Source organism: Phalaenopsis equestris, unplaced genomic scaffold (genome assembly GCF_001263595.1).
Source record: "Phalaenopsis equestris unplaced genomic scaffold, ASM126359v1 Scaffold000402, whole genome shotgun sequence".
Taxonomy (NCBI): domain Eukaryota; kingdom Viridiplantae; phylum Streptophyta; class Magnoliopsida; order Asparagales; family Orchidaceae; genus Phalaenopsis; species Phalaenopsis equestris.
In genome coordinates this window covers 2181589-2203076 of record NW_018164844.1, presented here as the reverse complement: position 1 = coordinate 2203076, position 21488 = coordinate 2181589, and the positions used below count along the sequence as shown (strand labels likewise).

The 21488-nt window shown below is 35.9% G+C and overlaps 1 protein-coding gene across 2 annotated transcripts in view; it reads right to left on the bottom strand.

The window, feature by feature from the left end:
• The window catches only part of LOC110026877 (L-arabinokinase-like), a 72926-nt gene that overhangs the window by 9278 nt on the left and 42160 nt on the right, over positions 1 to 21488 (bottom strand). For both annotated transcript variants that reach the window (XM_020728070.1, XM_020728071.1), the window contains 13 exons: positions 20778 to 20834; positions 19432 to 19601; positions 19171 to 19336; positions 18374 to 18457; positions 17760 to 17882; positions 14326 to 14456; positions 14169 to 14250; positions 13408 to 13495; positions 6299 to 6342; positions 6108 to 6203; positions 5951 to 6027; positions 5378 to 5596; positions 5034 to 5199 (listed from right to left, as the gene is read on the bottom strand). In XM_020728070.1, coding sequence (XP_020583729.1) covers positions 5034 to 5199; positions 5378 to 5596; positions 5951 to 6027; positions 6108 to 6203; positions 6299 to 6342; positions 13408 to 13495; positions 14169 to 14250; positions 14326 to 14456; positions 17760 to 17882; positions 18374 to 18457; positions 19171 to 19336; positions 19432 to 19601; positions 20778 to 20834 — 1503 coding nt within the window. The remainder of the gene's footprint in view (positions 1 to 5033; positions 5200 to 5377; positions 5597 to 5950; positions 6028 to 6107; positions 6204 to 6298; positions 6343 to 13407; positions 13496 to 14168; positions 14251 to 14325; positions 14457 to 17759; positions 17883 to 18373; positions 18458 to 19170; positions 19337 to 19431; positions 19602 to 20777; positions 20835 to 21488) is intronic.

Here is a 21488-nt window from a genome sequence, read left to right as displayed (position 1 = left end):
AGTTTCTCTTCATTTGGATTCCTCAACAATGTTCCAGATTCGAGCATTTCCCCTTTCACACCTCTTCGTCCGATTTCGTTGAAAAGTTTTATCCTTTTGACTTCTTTGAAGATAGTATTCCCTTATTTTTATCGAAAGTTTTCTTAAGTGACTTCGGTCATTTAAGATGTAATTAACTATAGGGGTTTGCCCTTATAGGAAGTTTTTTCGATCCCAGCCTAAAATAAACCCTATTTAATTCCTTGTATTAAATAGGGGAACTTGTCGGCAAATAAAACGATTTCGCAGACCAAACGGATGTCATATATTTCTTAGTTTATTTGATCGAGTCTCATCCTCAAGTCTTATGTTTATCCCTCGGGATAAATACAGGATTTGAGGTAAAGCGTTCTTTCATTTAAACTGTAAAAAATATGAGGTCAGTTTGATTTCATATTTTTCTAAAATTATACATATATATGTAAATTAAACGTCATTTCGAAGCGGGTGACGAAATTTCAATTCCGGCGACCGAGAGCTTCTTACGGACAACCCCCTAACCTTCTTACTTTTCTTTCTTTTTAGCGTCGACAAGTACTCATACACGTAAATGAAAATGATTATTGATATTGATATATCTTAATTGATACATATTTTAGATAGTGATCTTGTGATAATTGTATTTATATATAAAAAGATATAGATATGTAACTTATATAATAACATACATTGAATGTTTTAAACCATCATGAAAAATCTCATTGAAAACGTAATCTATTAAATGTTTTATACAAATTTAATATATGTCTGATTAACATGCAAAAAATATTTTCTTTTCATTGTGTTACTATAATTTAAACATATTAATACACATTGGCTTTTTAGCTCACTGTTATTTTAAATTAAGTTTTCAAATTTAAACTTTTATTTAAAGATAACTAATAAAGAATAAAATATTTATAAAAGACATGGGCAACAAGAAATAAGGTAAATTTAACTATTTTAATCTTTTTTTTAGTGGTTCTTTTATTTGTTTTTTGATGATTAAATGTTAGTTATGTAAAATGAAATATTTGATTTATCAATATACGACTGTCTGCTCTCGTCTTAAACAATTTCAAGCCCCGAGACGGGTCGTGCCAAAAGTGATATCAGTGCAAATGATTTAAATTAAGTGAGATGATTCTTATTGAAAGAGTCATCATAATAAAGAACGAGAAAATTTTAAATAGTTTGTATTTGATCCTATAATCATAATTATAATTAACATATAAATTTTGAGGAAAACATTTTTGTAGTGGAGAACATTGTAACGCTAGATTTTTCTAAAGCTAGCATTACAAAGGACTTCGTTCTTTTAAGAGAAGACGAGAGAGAGAGAGGAGAGGAGTTTAAACATTTGCAAGCCAAGGGCTTGGAACTATAACTTTCTTTATTTCAGTATGACATTCTATGATTCCATGAACTTGAATGAACTGTGATGTAAGTATCTCTATTGTTAATCAACTATGTTCAAAGTGGATCGTCAAATAGATTTTGTGGTTGGTGACTGTGGGTGTATTGTGTTGGGACTTGGAACTAATTATCATTCCATATTATTTGACTTTTGATTGATGCTTCATGTTTTCCCCCCTGAGGTTTTTAAGTGTTTGATTTTCAAATTTGTTTGTCTTCTATGCCACATGAATCATCAAGTATTTGCTTATTATGTTTCTTCACTTATGCTATTGTTTCTTTTATTTTAGTGTTATATTTTTCAAGTTTATTCCCATTTTTATTAAGAGTTTACTAGGAGTCTTAAGAGTGAGTATAACAACCTACTCTCTCTGGGTGGTTTCTGTATTATCTTTTTTCGAGCCTGACATTATTTTGGATAGACTATAAATACATAATTTCAATCTTCAATGATCCTTCGAAGGATTGGTTATGTTTTTTGTTGCATTTATTGGCCTTATATAAAATTTCAGAACAAACACTTTACTGTCTTTTTTTTATTCCTTCACCTGTCTATTTTTCCGTGAGTACAAATACTATACTGGTTCTATTTTTTTTTTTATTATTTTGGCACATTGGAGGTTTTTTTGCTCTCTGGATCGCATGTTCCTAAAAATGAATGGGCACACACTTAGTACTTTTATTTTGTGGAGATGTCGATTTTTGTTTGATAAAATAGTTGGCTGTTTCGTGTATTAAATTTCATTTTTGATGGAGCAAATATCTCAGCTACCTATCTGGAATCTTGGGGCATCTTATGGGTGAACCATGATATATTGATATGCTTATAGAATTTAAGCCTTCGCACAGATTATCATTATGGGTTATCCTTACGACTCAATTATTCATATGAATAGATTTTACTAGTTGCTATTCTATCTGATTGTTTCTCTAGACTATGTTGTATGTTGTAATATATGAATTACTAATCATCGTTCCCTGCCACACCAACTTACCAGGCAACTTCAAATGGAGCTCAATACGCTAGTCTGAAATTTTTCTGAGTGCCAATTGTTCAAATATCACCAATTAATTCAAATTATTTTTTCTAATGGATTTTGTCCTCTTTGTACCTTTTTTGTTAAGTTTGATTCTGCACAGCTTCTTGAAGTCCCTGTGGTCCGTAGATGCAACCATGTCTAAAAGTGAAATCACAAAAGATAAAAATTCAAACTCAAAGATAAATTTGTGCAGCTATTAAGTTTGATTTTGTACAACCATGTAAATATATCAATTTAGAGTAAATGTAATTTGTAATATAAAAGTCACTCTTTAAATTGCTTACATTGAAAATTTGTTTATTTTTATATCTTTTTTTGTAATTAATAATTGTACAACTATTTCAATCATTCAAAACAAGGCATAATTATATGTCCTAAGCCAGCTCAATCTAGTTTCAAGCCAGCTCAGTCCAATTTTGAGCCAAAATTGAAGATTTGAGCCAACTTGTTTTCAATTCAAGCTGGTTGGAACTCAAATTTTTATCTGAGATGGCTCGAAAATGAGCCATGATTCGAATTCGAACCAAACATAACCAATTCGAGTCTATTTCGAGCCAAGCATGTATCTGTTCAAAATCGGATCAAGCACAACCTTGTATATATCTAAACAACCTAGGACAACTTTAGTAATGTAGAATAATTTTTGTAGAATGAGTTCATTATTGCTTGTAATGTTTGAACTAAAATTACAAAAGGGTCAAAGTTATATAATGAGATTTTTGTTTTTTTCAATTGCAATCATTTTTTCTCTACCTTTTAGCTTGTACTTCATGTTCCTAACGTCACTGCAAAATTATTGTCCAACCATAGCTTCTTGAAGATCAAAATTTTCATGTAATATTCTCAACAAACTACTGTATTTTTTAGGACCAAGCTACGAGAAAGATAATTGAGTAAACTAGAGAGAAAAATAGATTGTAAATGCTTGAAGAGGAACTTCATTGTAGCATCCATTCATGTATTTCTTTCATGTCTATCAGTTTAACAAAGTTAAGATGCGAATCATCTTCTTCATTTAAGTCAACCCTCTTTCAAATTTCTAAAAACAAAGTTACTTTCATTATTTAAAAACATCAATGAAAAAACATAAGTTGTTCGCGAACGACGAGTTTTTTTGCACCCTGCAAAGAATTTCCTTAATATACGTGAGGCATATCATTTCTCAACATAAGGTTTTAAATTTATTGAGAGAACTAAATACGATAAATTGTAATCCATATAAGTCTCTACTACAGCAGATTGGAACTGGTTATTGATGAATAAGAGATCAAAGTTGACAAAGGTCAATACTCGCCTCATATGGCATCAATGGTGAGCCAAATAAGTCAATTCATGCAAAGGTTGAAAGAATCTCATCTCAAACTTGCTTATCTGTTCTCACATATTTGAAATCAACCCCTAGAAAGAGTTATTCCACAAGTAAAAAATGACACCGTAAAACTAGAAGGATATGTATGTGTGTGTGTGTGTTAGTTAAATATGCATGATCTTTTGTTTTTTGTTGATGGAAAATCGAACGAGAATATTGTTTTATTTGGAGGAAATATTGTAGAATAGTGCAGCAAGAAAAACTGTTGGTCTCAAGGTCCAGCGTAAAATATGAGTTCATAGCCATTACCAAAGAAAAATGTGAACTTCTAAGTCTAAAAATTATTTTAGAAGCGTTCAAGAATAAGTGAGCATGAGCTATTAGATCATATTATGATAACAAATCTACAATCAATATTACAAACAAGCTTGCATAATTGAACGAAACACAAACGTGGGTAGGTATTTCATAAAAGAACTAAGTTGCACCTAACAAGTAACTAAATTGCTAGTTTTACGGAAGGACTATGTAATTCAACTTTCTTGAACATTCTATACAAGCTGGGAATGATAAATCTCTACCGCCTAGCTTGAGAGAGAATGTTGAAGAATCTAGATGAAAATTCCATATAGCAACATTTGGAAGGATGCATTTCAAGCAAATGTAATTACATCACCCTAAAAAATTGTGCGCTAAAATAGGAAAGAACAAACCTACAATTTATTTTGGTTTTGAACATGAGACTGCTATCAATTACAATAGGAATAAAAAACAAAAGACATGACAAATGGAAGCAAGGTTGCCATGAATCTGTCACACAAACGAAAGAAGGATGCCATAGATTGGTGCTCATGTTGGTGAGATTCAAATGAAAAGAAAATTTTCTTTTTTGTAAATTGTTTGCCATGTAGCTATAGGATTAGAATTTGAACTATTTCCTGGAAAAAAGGGACCCCCTTATGTAGAAATATTTATTCTCTTTGCATCATAAAATTAAACTAAGTTGAATAAAATTTCTTTAGTTTTAGCTGAGTGGATAAACAAAAAACATATCGACAAAAAGTTGGCCACATGTAAATAAAGCAAGTTTTTAATTTTTGATAGATTGGTGCTCATGTTGGCTATGAACCATTGGTGGCAAAATAGCTTAGCTAAATGCTACTTGTGAATTGGGACAAAAGATTGAGCACAAAAGGTTTTTCCATGAGATTTAATAGCTACAATATGAGAAAAAGTTCATCAAAGCCAACCTCAACGCGGAAATTTTCATAAATTGGGTGTTTGGTAGGTGCTTTAATTGAATAGCTTCGTCCAGGATCAATGACAGTAACTGTATCATCGTGATCAACATACTTTTCTAAGAATATTTGTCCAGGTAATGACTCGGGAAGCTTCTTTCCATAGGCAGCTTCATATCTACAATAATAACAATGACATCATTGGCATATGCTACTTCAGGGAGCAAGCACAGTTATCTTCAAGTAGATTTCCAATATTTAGAATTATATATAATCCAAGATGAACAAAAGACAAGGTAGCAAGAATTTTCTAAATAACAAACACCAATAAAACTATGAATCCAACAATTAAATACCTGTGTGTGCGAAGTTTGCATAAATAATTAAGAGAAGCTTCATTCCTAAGCAGCTCAATATTCTCCTCTTCATACTCGTCAAATTCAGTATCACCAACGTTTATAGGTACAGATGTGTTCTCCACTGAACAGGATAACAAGGAAGCTGCTATAGACTTTATCATCTTCCGCCCCATGAAAGTACCTATTCTTACAGATCCATAGTCTGTACCACCAACACTGCAAAAATGTATTAAAGTGATGATAAAAATAGATAACCAAACCCTAAGTGACGGACATGCCACTGTCCAATACAATAAAGATGGTATGGATAAGATCCAACAATAACAACACAATTAACACAATAACATTTGTGTAATCCGATGACAGGTTAACAATAGAAAACTAGAGTTATTTCTGCTAGTTTGGTAAATGCCTTGCCTCGTAGATTATCATCTTCACTCCAATAAATTATTATCTTAATTAATTTACATCTACTGTGCATGTGCCATCTTTACGAATATTTAAAATTATCCACTTGACAACAGAAGTGTAGCTGCATCACTTCATTACAATATATAGAAGTATGAATACCTGTGCCGTATTCCAGAATCAATGCCCCAAAAACGTATGTGAGTGGGGATTGAGACTAGCTCCTTTACCTCTGCAGGCTATAAGGACAAAATAACATTGAGAATTGAAAGCAAATTTAAAAGTAGAAGGTATTTTGCTCATAGTTAAAACAACAAACCTGACAAACCATCGCAAGAAGCTTGTTGGCTTCACCACAAGCAGATGCCATTTGATCCATGACTCCACAAGGTGCCCCAACAACGAGGTTCTCAACCTGACAAAAAATTTCCTCTAAGTTGAACCGATAGGAAATTTCATTCAAATACTAATAAAACACAAAAGTACAACATCAATTATATTTAGTAATACCTTTTGACAGAGCAGTGCAAGATCTCTCGGATTTATGCTTAAATCTACAAAAAATAAAAAGTGTCAAAAACAAAAATAATACTTAAACCGATGATCTAGTTTTGCATAAAGAATTATAAAATTAATATTCGTGAATCCATAGTTTTGCTAGAGAACAATTATTACAAACAAATTTCAAAATTTGAATAACAAAACTATACATGTAAATAAAATCATCATAGGTGATCAGAATTAGCAGAAGTGTATCAAAAGTATCTTGGGATCCTTTTATAAATCCTTCTTTGCAATTAATTTTTCTTCACTTCAGCAATTGCTTATTTTTGTTCAGTTCTGAATTTTCTTAAAGGTAAGAATCAATTACACCAATTCTGCAGAGTATAAATTTGGAGCAATTTATCTTGGTTGTATCTCTTAACCTAGCCCGCATTATACTTCCTAGCTAACACTCATCTAGGGTTAGTAGACAATGTAGGAAGGTTATAGGGGTTGTTTAAGAGAGTTTAAGGAAGGAGATAGAGAGGAAAATGGAGGCCGTCGTGAGAGAATTGTCACAACTGACAGCTGGACGCAGTCAGACAGCAGCTGCCATGGGCTGGCAGTGAGGTTTGACGACATGGGAGGTTCGTACATACATCTAAGAGAGATCACCGCCTAAATCCAATCAGGTTAAAACTACAACACCTGAAAAAGATCAAGCATATAGTACTCTAGCAAAGAAAAAAGCTAGAGAGAATAATCTCTACTACATAAAACCAAAGTAACCAAACCCTAAATAAATCCAAAACAAACATATAACCATTCCCACGCAAAATAACCTAATACTAGTGCTAATATAAGAAAACTAGAAACTAAGGGGCCGACCCGTGGCCCTAGGTTTTTCTGGAACATGCATCGAATAACAAATAAACTGAAATTTTTGAGTTACAGGATTCCCAACCCCGTTCGCATACGCATCCCGCATCACTACACCAGCTTTTCAGGATCATTCAGACCCTAAAAAATTATGCTTGGACCATCCCTTCCTAGTTATAATGCCCTATAAGCCACAATCCTTCACCATTCAGTTGTTTAATATAATCATTTTACAATTAATGCTTCATGAGTTTACATTTCACTCATCTTAAAAATCTTAATTCTGGCCCATTTAACATAACTTGTTTCTGTACATAACATAGCTGGTTTATTCAATATTTTTTTTCTCTTTAGTCGCCAAAATGCACATTGTAGATCTTCGTGATTATAGCTATCCAATTCTACTGAAGCATCTTCTTTATAATCCTATTTTTCTGGATAAAAGACCCAAAGAAACGTTGTGGCTACACGCTATACAGTAATAGAATGAAAGTACGTCACAATTTATTTAGTAAAATAACCATGTGAGTTGCAACATCAATATGCAATTTTGGATGGAATTTTCAATCAAGTAATTTCACATCCAGCTCTTCATGACGGTTGAAACAAGTGAGAATATTGAAAGGAAGATCCTAATGCAAATAGATCAGTTCCTCGACTACCTTTTTTTTTTATTTTCTTTACAAAGTAGACCAATTTAGACAAACAATTGCAAGTTTTTGAGGCAACTTGGTGTGAAGCTTTAAAGTATGAAAAAATGAATAAGAGATCATAGCTTTCAATGCGTAAAAATGACTAATAAATAACCATAAAGATGATAAATAACATTCTATTAGAATATAATGGCTATCCATAAGCCGTTATTAATTATTATTTGTTCTTATTCCCTGATTATATACTTCCTATTTTATTTTATTCTGTTTTATTTTCCTTCTTAATTGTTTTATTCTGATTTTATTTCATTTATTTATTATGTCTATTGTAATTCGGTTTAAATACCTCTCCTCCTATCAATAAAATAGTTCTTGTCTATTCCAAATCTCACCATGGTATCAGAGCCTAACCCGAGATCCAACAACCCTTGGCCTCCTCTGTTGGTTCCAACAGCCACCTCCTTCTCCTCGCCAGCGGCCTCCCTTGTCGGTTCCACCAAATCACAAAATTCCACCTATTCTCAAAATCCCATGGTGCAGCACAGCCGCCGAACTACCTAAAAATTCAAGCAGTCGAGCTCCTCTGCCCCAGCGTGCCGTCGTCGGTCTGCCTCAGCCACCGGTCTCCTCTGCTCCTGCTGTTGTTGTTCTGCATGAAAGATATTTGCAGTTGTCTTGCATCTCCTCTACTCCTGCAGTCATTGTTCTGCATGAAGGATTCTTGAAGTTGTCCCGCTACCTGAAATTCCTGCAGTTGTATCCGTTATTCGTGATTCTACCAAAATTCATCGATGGCTCAGAACCACAACAATATGTCATTTGGAACAATCAGAATTATAGTTGATTCTTTCAATGAAATACCCTCAGAATGTGTTCTTGACTCCACCGGATGATCGCCTCTAACCCTCACTTCGTGCAGACCTGAGGACTTGAAGCCAACATGAATTTCTAGATCACAACTCATAAGTTGAACGACGATAACAACCTCCAATGATCCCAAGAGGTGTCTTTGTTCATCAAAGAAAGTGGGAAGTTCGGGCACCTCACAGGTATGATTCATGAGCCTTTAAAAACCGACCCGATATATGGAGTTTGGGAAGTAGAGAGCTCAATGGTCATGTCATGGCTGGTCAACTCCATGGAGACGTCAATTGGTCGTTCGCACATGTTCCTCCCTTCAGTTAGTGCTCTTTAGACAGCTATCCGTGAAACATACTGAGAAGTATGAAATTCCAACCAACTCTATGAGGTATCTAAGAAGATCCAGGAGGCACAACAGGGCCAAGGACCATGAACCAGTACTATAATGACCTTTTAGCATTATGAATGAAATGCGATCTGTACTACGACTATACTCGAGATTCTCCGGCCGACTTACCCCTTTTCAAGAAGATCATAGAAAATGATCGTATGTTCTAATTCCTTGATGGTCTTAACAAAGACCATGAAGAATTTTGGGGCCGTATTCTTGGTCAGGATCCTCTTCATTCTGCTCGCGTTGCTTCACCAAGAATCGTCGGGAAGCAGGAGACATCTCATGCTCGAAACTTCTACTCCTTCAGCTGCATCATCCGCCTTGATCTCAAATAGTGCTTAGTCTTTGTCCATGCCACCTCGGACCAGTCGCTCCACTTGTGATTATTGTCGCAAACCCAATTACACTAGGTACAAGTGTTGGAAACTTCACAGTAAGCCGACATATAAACATTCAGCCAAATCCTCTGTTGCTAAGAGACTCACAGGCGAAGGTCGAACCCGACTCAATTCAAACGACTCCTACCTGGAACATCTCGAAATCCTTCGAATCCTTAAAACACCAGATGAAGCAATTGATCAAGCTTCTTGGAGCAAATCAAGTCGCTGCGGGTTCGTCTACTTCCCACGTTCAACAAGGTACCCTTCCTATAACTCTCACAGTTTATCCCTCCTCTAGTTTGTGGATTATTGATCAAGGTTTCACGGATCACATGATTGGCTGCTCACAAACTTTCTCGACTTACTACCGTGCTCTGGAAAAAATACCGTTAGAATTGCCTATGGATTATGTAGCTCCATTGCTGGTAAAGAGTCGATTGTACTAACGACTGATCTCTTTGGAGTTTGCAAGTTCCCCGATTGCAATCTAACTCATTATATGTCGGCAAGTCGAGAAGTCATATTGATTGCGTTGCAAATTTCTCATAAGATGGTTGTGTTTTTAAGGATCGTTGTTCGAAGAGAATGATTAGAACTGCTAAAAAGATAGCTGGACTCTACTACCTTCAAGAGAAGATGGAAAGTGAAGACAAGACACTCAAAAGTTATAGCCTATCTCGAGTCATTTAAATGTCCCAATACGTTGTTGCACTGTTGTTTAGGTCATCCTAATTTTTAATATTTAAAAATTTGTATCCTTTGATGTTTTCTTATAAAAATCTCGCTAATTTCAATTGTCAGACATGTCAGTTAGTCAAACAACGCAGGGTCCATTACCCACATTACACTTACACACTTTCCGCTCCTTTCTCCCTCATTCACAGTGACATATGGGGACTTTCTCGCAACTCCGGCTACACCAATAAATGGTGATTCTTGACCTTAATTGATGATCACACTCGAATGACGTAACATTTTAAAAGACAAATTGGAAGTCGTTGTGACCTTCCATAACTTTTAAATATTGTCCTAATTCAAAACTCCTATTCAAGTCATTCGAACCAACAATAGTCGTGAGTTTTTCAACTCTATTTTGAGTTAATTCTTAGTAAGGACATCCTCCATTATAGTTCTTCCACGGATACTTCTCACACAAAATGGGATAGCCGATAAGAAAAATTGTCGTCTCTTCGACGTTGCTCGATCCATTATATTTCAATCCAATGTCTCGAAACAGTTTTAAAACGATAGCATTCTAACTTCCACCTAACTCATAAATAGCGTCCCCTCCAACACTCACAAGTTCCGAACCCCCCCTTAGCCGTCCTGATGTCATACTTCCCTATCAATCGAGACTTCTCCATATTAGATCCCAAGAGTTTTGGTTGCACTGCCTTTGTTCGGAACACTACCCCTACTCAGAGCAAACTTATTCCAAATCCATAAAATATATCTTCCTATGGTACTCCACAACTCAAAAGAGGTATCAGTGCCTTAATCTGACCACAAACAAAATCTATGTGAGTGTTGATGTCTCCTTCTTTAAAAATCTTTCCTATTTTTCTAGCTCGGCCTCTAGGGAGGGGACGCTTGAGTTCCCCGACATTGTCTCTTATCCTACTCCTATGGATGGTCCCCCCATTGCTTCTGCCACAAAGGACTCCCTTGTCCCGCTGAGTCCACAATTTCCTCCTCCCACTATCTGTGTCTACACTCGACGCACCCATTCCATGCTCCTACTTTGGAACCCGCTACCTCCTAACAGGACCTTAACTCCACTCCGGGCGACATCCTCAGCATGACCCCTCTTCCGAATGAGGAAATGAGTTCTTTGAGTAAAGTATGTATCCTCTTCTGAATGAGGAAATGAGTTCTTTGAGTAAAGTATGTATTTAACCATCCTCCATCTATTCTAAAATAAATTGTCTCTTTTCACAATTTATCACTGACCTAGAGAGCATTTGCTATTGTCCTGACAAACCATCAAATCCCTGCTACTATTGAGATTGCTCTTGCTGATCTAGCCTGGACAACGACAGTAATGAAGGAGATAAATGCTCTTCAGCAGAACCAAACATGAGACGTCGTAGACCGTCCTCGGGGTAAAAAAACAGTAGGTTCCTTTGCACACAACAAGACAAGATTGGTCGCCAAAGGATACTCACATACCTACAGAATTTTCTATGAGAAAACATTTACTCCAACGACTAAGTTAAACACTATTCGGGTCCTGTTATCACTTGTGGTAAATCTGTATTGATTGCTATTCCAACTAGATGTCAAGAATGCATTCTTGAATAGAGAGCTAACAAAAGAGGTGTACATTTCTCTTCCTCCGAATTTTGATTCTACTGCCTCTAGAGGACAAGTGTGCAGGCTACGAAAGCCTCTCTATTGGCTAAATAAATCTTCAAGGGCTTCATTCGACAAGTTCACAAAGATGGTCGTGGGTCATGGTTTTACTCAGGCTCAATCGATTCACACTCTCTTCTTCTAGCATTCCTCCAGTGGTCAGATAACTATCCTTATTGTCTATGTTGACGATATTATTCTTACATGCAACAATCTCCTAGCATTGGAGTCCTTAAAAGACATTCTTACTTCATTCTTCGAGATAAAGGATGTGGGATCTCTCCGGTACTTCTTAGACATAGAAGTGGCTCGGTCCACTCAAAAAATTTGCCTGTCTCAGCGCAAATATGTGATTGATCTCTTGACAGAGAACAATCTTCTTCTGTGCAAACCTCCTATGGATCCTATTAAAAAATTATTTAACATTCCCAATGTTGTGTCTGTTAACAAGACTCATTACCAGCGTTTTATGGAACAACTCATCTTCCTCGCTCATGCTCGCCCCGACATATGTCACGCAGTTGGAATAGTGAGTTAATTCATGCATGACCCATATGAACACCACATCCAAGTTGTCCACTGGATTCTTGATTACTTGGAAGGTACACCAGGCTAGGGTTTATTTTTCTCCCGTCACACCTCTCAATCTATTGTTGTTTATACAGATATTGATTGGGTTAGATCAATCCATGATTGACGCTCCATTTCCGAGTATTGCTTATTTGTATGGGGCAATATTGTCACGTGAAAAAGCAAGAAGCAGTCTGTAGTTGCCTGAAGCATTATTGAAAATGAATTTCGATCCATATCCTCAGAAATTTGTGAAGTTTTCTGGCTATGCATCATGCTCCGCAAACTCCGTATGTCAACCTCCATCCCGCTACAACTTTTCTGTGATAATAAGATAGCAATCAGCATTGCTCGCAATCCTATCCAACATGATCGTACCAAGCATGCGGAGATTGACAGACACTTCATTAAAGAAAAGATTGAGTCCGGTGAGTTTGCTTTCCATATGTCAACTAGCGGACATCCTCACAAGAATTTGTCTCGTCCGTTGTTCGATGACTTCAAGTCCAAGTTGAACATGATTGACATTTATGTTTTAACTTGAGGGGGAATATTAGATTATAACGACTATCCCTAAGTCGTTATTACTAATTATTTGCCCCTATTCCCTGATTATGTACTTCTTATTTTACTTTATTCTATTTTATTTTCTTTTCAAGTTATTTTATTATGATTTTATTTCTTTCCTTTATTATTTCTATTATAATTAGGTTTAAATACCCCACATTCTTTCAATAAAATTGTGTTTGTCTATTCCAAATCTCAAACCATTCATTTTAATCGAAGGAAATGATAAAGGCTTTCACGGCCTTGAACTAAAAGACTGCAATCTGTTTAATAAAATAGTTTTGATGCTACCTAAATTTGATGTAAGGGTTTTGCAGTAGGCGTTCATTTAGAATATACAAATAAACTACCATGGTAATACTATATTCGAACTAGACCGTTATTATATAATAGAGAAAAAGAAAACTTCGACTGCATGCTCAACACAATATATACTTGCTGAATTTTTGGGAAATTCATTTAAAATCAGTAAACACTAACCATGTGCAGCAGCAATAGCAGACATGGTAGCAACCTCAACAGATGCAGAAGAAGACACACCTTTGCCTTCTGGAACAGCTGAAGAAACCTGAAATTCATATTTTAGAAATATTAAATACGGTATATATTTCTAAACATATTTGAAAATTGTTGCATGGATCACCTAACAAATGTTTGCTTAGGATCGTTTGGGCCCTTAGATTTATGGTTTTCTATTTTTTTTTAATTTTTTAGTTTGTTTTTATTTATGTTTTGATTTAAAATAAAACACGTTTAGTCTATTTTATTTTGGGAATGATGCCCGGATGTTCATTTGCGGATGGCATTCAACAGTTGAGCGAGGAGCAGTGGGCAGTGGCCAGCAATATTGGTAATTTTTAACAACATTAAATATTTCAAGTATTTTTAAAAAATAAATTGATTTGTTTTAAATATAAATATAAAAATATTAAACAATGCACTAAAAATATTATTAAAATGAACATAGCAATAAAAACAAAAAATTAAAATAATCCTAAAGAGGACTTATTTTCAATTTAAAGGTCCGCAGGAAGTAAGAAGTCTAATAATCATCTGTAGGCTTTTTAAACTTCCCGCCCGTTGGTTTTAGATTAAAATTTCAAAATTAAGTTTGGATATTATTAACTTCAATAACTGCACACCGAGTTCTTTCTCAATGTTCTTGGCAAAAATGTTGATAACACATATAAGCTTAACAAATTTAAATCATCGTGAGTAACATCATGAGCGAGAGATTTTACCAATAAGCTGATACTATCTACAAACTGCACGCCGAGTTCATGCATTAGTACAAGGATCGTCCCAGCCACATAAGCAGCCCATCTAGGAAAAAAACAATATCATCAATTGGCAAATGCAAAGAAAAAAAGATCTCCTTCAAACGTAAGTATAACCTACTTTTGGGACGGATCTTTCGCAAAATACTTCTGCGCCTTCTCATATGACATAGGTTTCTGGCCATCCATAAAATCTGATAAGTCCATGTCAAAGGTTGGTGCCCGGTTACTTAATTCTGATCCAAATGATACCTGAAGGAAAAAAAAATATCAGCACAGAGAGAGAAACAATGAATGGCTCTTTGCAAAAAAAAATGAAAAAAAATACGGGCATAGAATTAGATATAATGACACCTCACCAGGTGGCTAGAAGCTTCAATGCCACCTCACCTCATCCCCCAAGAGTTCAAGTCCAACATTCCTCTTAATCATCATCACCATCCAAGATTTACTGGAACTCAAGTAAAAGGCCTTAAATGAAGTCCTCTACATTCTTTCCTCAATGGTGTATTTTTGGCTTTACTTTTTCATCGAGCAACTTTCAAAATTATTGTTGTTGTATTGCATTCATTGACCGATAATAAAAAATTACATATATATATAGGCAACCTACACCTTCAAACCCTCTTGAAAACAATACTGAAGGATCCTTACCTACAAATGATAGTGTTCGGACTAATAATCAGGAGAACCTTGCAGCTCCCCATCTTCATGAAGTATCTGGTGCAAAGGCGACAACTCATACTTCACATATACTAGAAACTACAAAGGCGACAACTCATACTTCACAAATACTAGAAACTACTGTGGGTACAACTGTTGGCAATCCTTCTACTACAACTTCACCACCTCATCCGAATGATCAATCTTCAGATGAGCAATGACAGGTTTACACTTCCAGGAGGAAGAAGAAAAATTGAGATCTACTTGAGCTAAGGAATCTAATGGATGATATTTTGGTTACTTCGGGTAATGACACGCACCTCACCAATTTGTTAGCTAACTCTCTTCCGGGAATCAAAGGCAGAGACAGGAATAAATTGGATCGTCCCTAACTATTTCCGTGCCCTGGTGGTTTGGGTTTTGCTGATTTTATATGTACCCTCTCTTTTTTTGAGTTTTTTTGTGTGTGTTGTACCGTGTGGGTTAGGTGTCTACTTTTGGGCCCACTCATACAACCTATTTATATCCTTTTCTCTCTAATATATTAGCCCTTAGGCTTTCTTAACACACACACACACACACACACACACATGTATTTCTATCTTGGGATGGCGTCTTCTTCCTTCCCGCTCGGCTCTGCTAGGGTTTCACCTGATGATGAACCCTAGCAACTGTTGCTTCGCTGCTTCTTCTCCTGCGTCTTTGCGCCTGATTTCTGTTTAGTCTCCTCGGGTCTCGCGAGTTTTGCTTTGTTGTGCGGCCTTCCCGTCTTGCGAGCTTTCCCGTTCCCGGCTCAGGAGTTCTTGGCACTGCGGCTCATTTTCTCACGAGTTATGCGGTTTTCCGTCTCGCGGGTGCCTCTGCGGCTGTCTTCCGGTCTTGCGAGTTCTACGGCTTCCCGTCTCGCAAATTTTGCAGCTTCCTGTCTCGCGGCTCCTTTCCGTCTCGCGAGCGGCTCGGGAGTTCTCGGCTCTGCGGTGCGGCTCCCGTGTGTTCTCCTTTTCAGCTTCGGTCGACGTTATTTTTCCCGTGTTTTCTTCTTAATGTCACACCTTTATTTTGAGGATGACTTCAGACAGATCGCATGCAGTTGTCCTCACGGGTGCCCACACCTCAGGTACACCTAAATCGTGTTCTTTCTCTCCTTCGTTTGGGTGGGAGTAGGACATCAACAAAACCTGGTAGAAAAAATGAGAAGTCTGTCATCTTTTTTACAGAAACTGCAGATATTCAACTTGCTTCCTCATATCGTCTGAATTTGGTTAGTAAATTTTTATATGGTCATCCCAAAATGGAGTTTATTCGCAAGAAATTTGAACTTATGCACCTTGTTGGGGAATGAAAAATTGGACTATTATATGGGTGACACATTCTTATTCAAATTAATAATGAAAAATATTACACATGCTTATTTACTAGAATGATAATCTGGATTGATAAGAGAGCAATGAAGATCCTGAAAGGTTTGTGGATTTTGACCTACAGACGGAACCGCCAATCATTCCGGTTTGGATTCGCCTTTATGGTCTGAAATTTCATTATTTTTCTAAAAAATTATTGTATTCTATTGCCTCAGCTTATGGTAAGCTACTCAAGACGGACATTCCTACTTTTAATCTTTCTCGTCCATCCGAAGCCAGAGTACTTGTTGAAAGAGACATTACTTCTTCAGCTTCTGAGGAAATTTGGTTGGACACACAGCATCATGGATATTGACAGAAGGTAGAGATTGAGTCTTTTTCTTTCGTATTGTTCGAACTGTCGTATGTTCGATCACTCCAGTTTTCAATGTCATCATCTATATCCCCACCTCAGACCAAAAAACAAAGTGCTCCGCTAGAAGCAGTGATTTAAATTACTCCTGATCAGCTCCAAGTTAATGACACTATTGATCAACAAAAGGATACACCTGAAGACGTCACTATTCCCGCAGGCAATATATCAATCATTCAGTCTCCACACATTGTTGCAAATACCCGTCTTCGAAACCTCCTATCGTGGAGGCGAGGGAGATACTTCAGACTCCGTCTGCCCTAGAACATATCACTGATATTACAAGTGAAAATACCTCTGCTGCTTCACTACCGTCTCATTCTCTGCTGCTTCACTATCGCCTCATCAGGTTCAGAAAGATGTTAATGTTACTCAGGCTCAGGGGATCATGATGTGCAACGTCCTACACCTGTTTGGCCACCTTTGGACCAATCCATGGATCAGACGAGTCAATACTCAGATGAGGAATGACAAGTCTACACATCCAGGAGGAAGAAGAAGAATGGAGACATACTTGAGCTCAGAAATCTGATGAATGATACTTTGGTTACTTCGGGTAATGGTACGCACCTTACCAATTTGTTAGCTGGCTCCCTTCCGAGAACTAGAGGTAGAGGAAGAACTAAAGTGGGATATCCCTAGCACGCATCTTTGCGACTGTTGGTGGCTTTTTAGTTTTTTATCTTCATGAATCTTTGCTTCTTTAGGTTTTTGTGTGTTATATTGTGTGAGTTGGGTCTTCTTTTAGGTCATCTCATACAACCTATCTGTATATATATATATATATATATATATAGATAAGATATATATAAAAGATAAGATTCATTAATTTAGCCATGTTGCGTCAAATCTCGTCCCAATACTACAAAGGAAAGTAGACAACTTGCCTATATGAAATAGCACGACTGAAGCATTTGAAATTTCTGGAAGCTGTGTTTGATTCCAGCACAATGTTAACACTTGAAAAAATTGTAAATTAAAGCACTTAATGGCACTCAAAGTAAGAAAATAATAATTCATAAGTTGTCAAACATAATTTTTCCTGATATAAAGTATTACTGCACTTCTAGTTTGAGACCAAATAAATACATGAAATTAGTGAGAAAGTTGATAACATACAATTTGCAGTAATGGAGTGAATCTTTCTTTTGCCTTCTGTCGTGCAAGTGCATGTTTCCATAGGCGCTGTTTGGTCGGGTGATTCCTTTGAAGAGCGACATGGCATGCCTCTCTAATTGGCATCTAGAAAACGGAGAAAAATGTTAGCAAGAAAAGTAGTTAAAAGAATGGCCAAAATTCAAATACTGATTATTCTGCTAAACTTATTATCGAAGAAAATATGATTGTCAACATGAAAAGAATAAAAACTAAATACATCCTTTACATCTTCCATAAGTTATCTCATCAACAATATTTTATTTTTTAATCGAATATAATCAATTTCAAAAAAATCTTTCCACTGAGTTCTTTGTTCATCAATCCATACACAACTATCACACTCCTAAGGAAAAAAAGGTAGCTATTCCAAGGCCACAATGTCATCAGCAGCCTAAAAATGTAACCAAAGAGATGGTCTAATGGCAAACATAGACATTTCTTTTACAATAAGAATTGAAAAATTGAATTCTTACATAGACATGTAAATTTCATAGCTATATGCTTCTATAGATCCAAGGTGAGTGCAACTAATAGAAAACAACGGCACACTTACAAATTACAAGAATAAACCTAACCTGCAAAACCAGACTTCCTGAATAATCTGCTATTCCGCCCATTACATCCAATCTTCCAGGAGCCCTAGCTATATAAATTTCATCCTGCAGTACCAACCAAAAAAAAAAAAATATGATGAGAATTTTCTCTGTACTCTCGTATGGGTTCACTCCTCATAAGCTTTTCAGTTTAAATAATCATATATCACTTAATGCACAAAAAAATTATGATTGTAAATGCTTGTGACCAATGACAGCTTCAATAAATGTATTAGTCCATTCCACTCATGGCAAAAAACTTGATTTTTTTTTTTTTGTGTGTGCTTCGTAGCGTGCTAACTCCATTATGAAGTGTCCTCCATACAAATTCTGACCATGTTAATTTTATTTTGCCCCTCCTCCTTTCAAATTTAAAAGTAAATAAATAAATAAAAACTATCTCTGAGAACAACACGAATGGAATACGATTCATAAAAATAAATGAAAGAAATATGATAAGTAAAATATTTATTTTATCTTGACATTAACAAACGTTGTATCCCCATACTTATGATGAGAGGGAAGAAAAGTAAGTATTCTTAAGCAATTCATGATATCAATAGCACATTCATAGAAAACACAATTTGGAATTTAGAACGAAGAGGCCGAGATAATCAACCAATTGACAAATTTGGTGTCATATGCAAAAGTTGAAGCAATTAATGACACAGAATAATGCAAGTCCACAAACAATGAAAATCACAGTTCAGCAATTTATAGGAAGAATGAAATTAGCTGCAACATCTAAGAAAAAGTTAATAGAAAAGCTGGTTCTAAACCTCCCAATTGAAGATTCCAGCAGCTGCAGCCTGCTCTCTCAAGTGGTGCTTCTCTGCACTTTTCCCCAAATCAATATCATTTAGTGCAGATAAGCTTTTCAAGAAAGCTACAGTATCAGATAGACCATGAAGCTGTCCATGAAGAACTTCAACATTCCGAATGTCTCTGACAGCATATACAGAAGGACTTCTTCAAATGAGTATGGAGTGCATATTAGGAGAATGTAATTATGAGCATTTACATGATAACAAGAAACTTACAAGTGTGTGAGAGAGAAGTCTCCATTCATTTCAATATTTGGTAATGTGTGATTAAGACCAACCTCATTTTCAGAAAGTAAATACCAATCTGGAATGCTGATATCTATGCCAGGGGCTCTTTGTAGTTGATAGCCAAGAATTATAGCATCACGTAAACGCCTTGCCCCACTCTAAAACACAAAATATTTGAGAAAAATGTGTATTTTGGAAATTAATTTGTGAGCGCATTAAAGCTCTCGCACATATTTTGCATATATATATCCTTGTGGTTGAGAGGAGTGGCGGTAGGGGTGGGAGGGCCTGGAAAGTGGTAGATAGACTTTAAGGTCAGTTATGAAATAAACAGACATGAAAATGCCTATACAGGCCCTTAGAAAGTCTTTTTTAAGTGCAAAATCGGCAGCATTGCATGTTACCGTAAGGACAGCTATCAATCAACTTCAAGAAAATTAATAGATCATAGGAAAACTAACTTTCTCGTAATCATATTTTACAGTTTACATAACAAGTTACACAACTTTTAAGTGATTTAGATAAGATATTGCCAAAAGAGGGGGCTACAGACTTAACAATTAATAAAATAATGATGAAAAATTGTGAACTTAAAATCAGGAAGAAATGCTAGTCTTAAACTAAAACTTATTAGCGTCTACAATTCACTCAATAGACGATGAACCAAAAAATCCAAGGACAGAAATTCATGTTGGGCATGCAGCTGGAGTTACTACAAACGCAAATAATTTCATCAATTCCACAATTCAGATTGAATTTATGATAGGAACCAAAACGATTCTTCATTAATTTCTCGAAGACATGAAGGGTGGAAAATCAATGGAAAGCAAAAAAAAATCAGATAGAGATAAAAGAAATATCTTCAAAATGCTGGGTAACTGTGCGGTAAGAAACAAGTAGAAACAATAAGTTCAAAGAAGTGCATTCTAAGAATTAAATACTTCTGCTCCTTTGAATTAAACTTCTCACTAGACTGGAAGGCAATGTTTTAAAGACAAAATTCCTTGTTAGAACCTCCAATTAAGAAAAAAAAAAATCAACATCATCATTAGCCTTATCACAAAAGTGCTCATTCTCCATTCATTCTTAGTAAGTGTCGTTGATATAATTCTAGGGCTCCTAAAAGGTATTTAGAAAGACGACTTAAAGACGTGGTTCTGGAATGGCAAGGGATAATGATAGGGGCGGTCATCAACATTTAGAGGGAGATAAACGAATTTCAGCGGCTATCCTGGCGGAAAAACGAAAAAGGTAGCTTTGAAACGATGTATGGATGCCGAGATGGTTCACCACCTGTAATTACATTCGTGAATTCCAGATATAAGGAACAATACCTTTGCTGGAGAACAGTTCTTTCCATCAGCAGTATTCTGCAAAAGCTGTGCAGCCACCTGAAAAGAAAATGATAAATGGTTTGCATCAGCGATCAGAATATGAAACATCAAGAGAGAATACTTGAGCATGAATTTAAAAAGCAAGCTCAATTTGGTCTAACATAGAGAGAAAAGTTAACAAAAGATCCCTGTTACATTGTCATTGAAAGAGACAATAGATAGATGTAGAATGCCCAATTGATCAAGGAGGATCACAAAATCCAACCCAATCTGTGCCCAGTGAATAAACCCGCATTTGCAATGTCATATTCGAAGCCAAGTGAATTTTGGAGAGTAGCGAGATTTTTGTCTAATTTCTAGCCAGTCTTGCTAATAGGAGCATCAAAACTCAGGAGTCTCAAATTTGAATCATAAGGCTTCTTTAAAATATGATCATCAACAACTTCAAAAATAGGATGAAGATGATGAACGCACATATTAGAAGAGCCAGCATCGATATTTATGCTTTAGGAGCTGACCATATCCTCGGGACTAAGATTGGATAGAAAGACCAATAGTAGATTCTAAATTTTGTGTGCACACCTGATATGAAAGAGCTGCAAATAATGACAAACTAAGGGGGCATTTGAGATCACTTTCTTTTTTTTTTTAGTGTCTTGTTTTTGTTTTAAAACACGTATGGCACTCTTATGATCTTTTTGTTTTTAATAT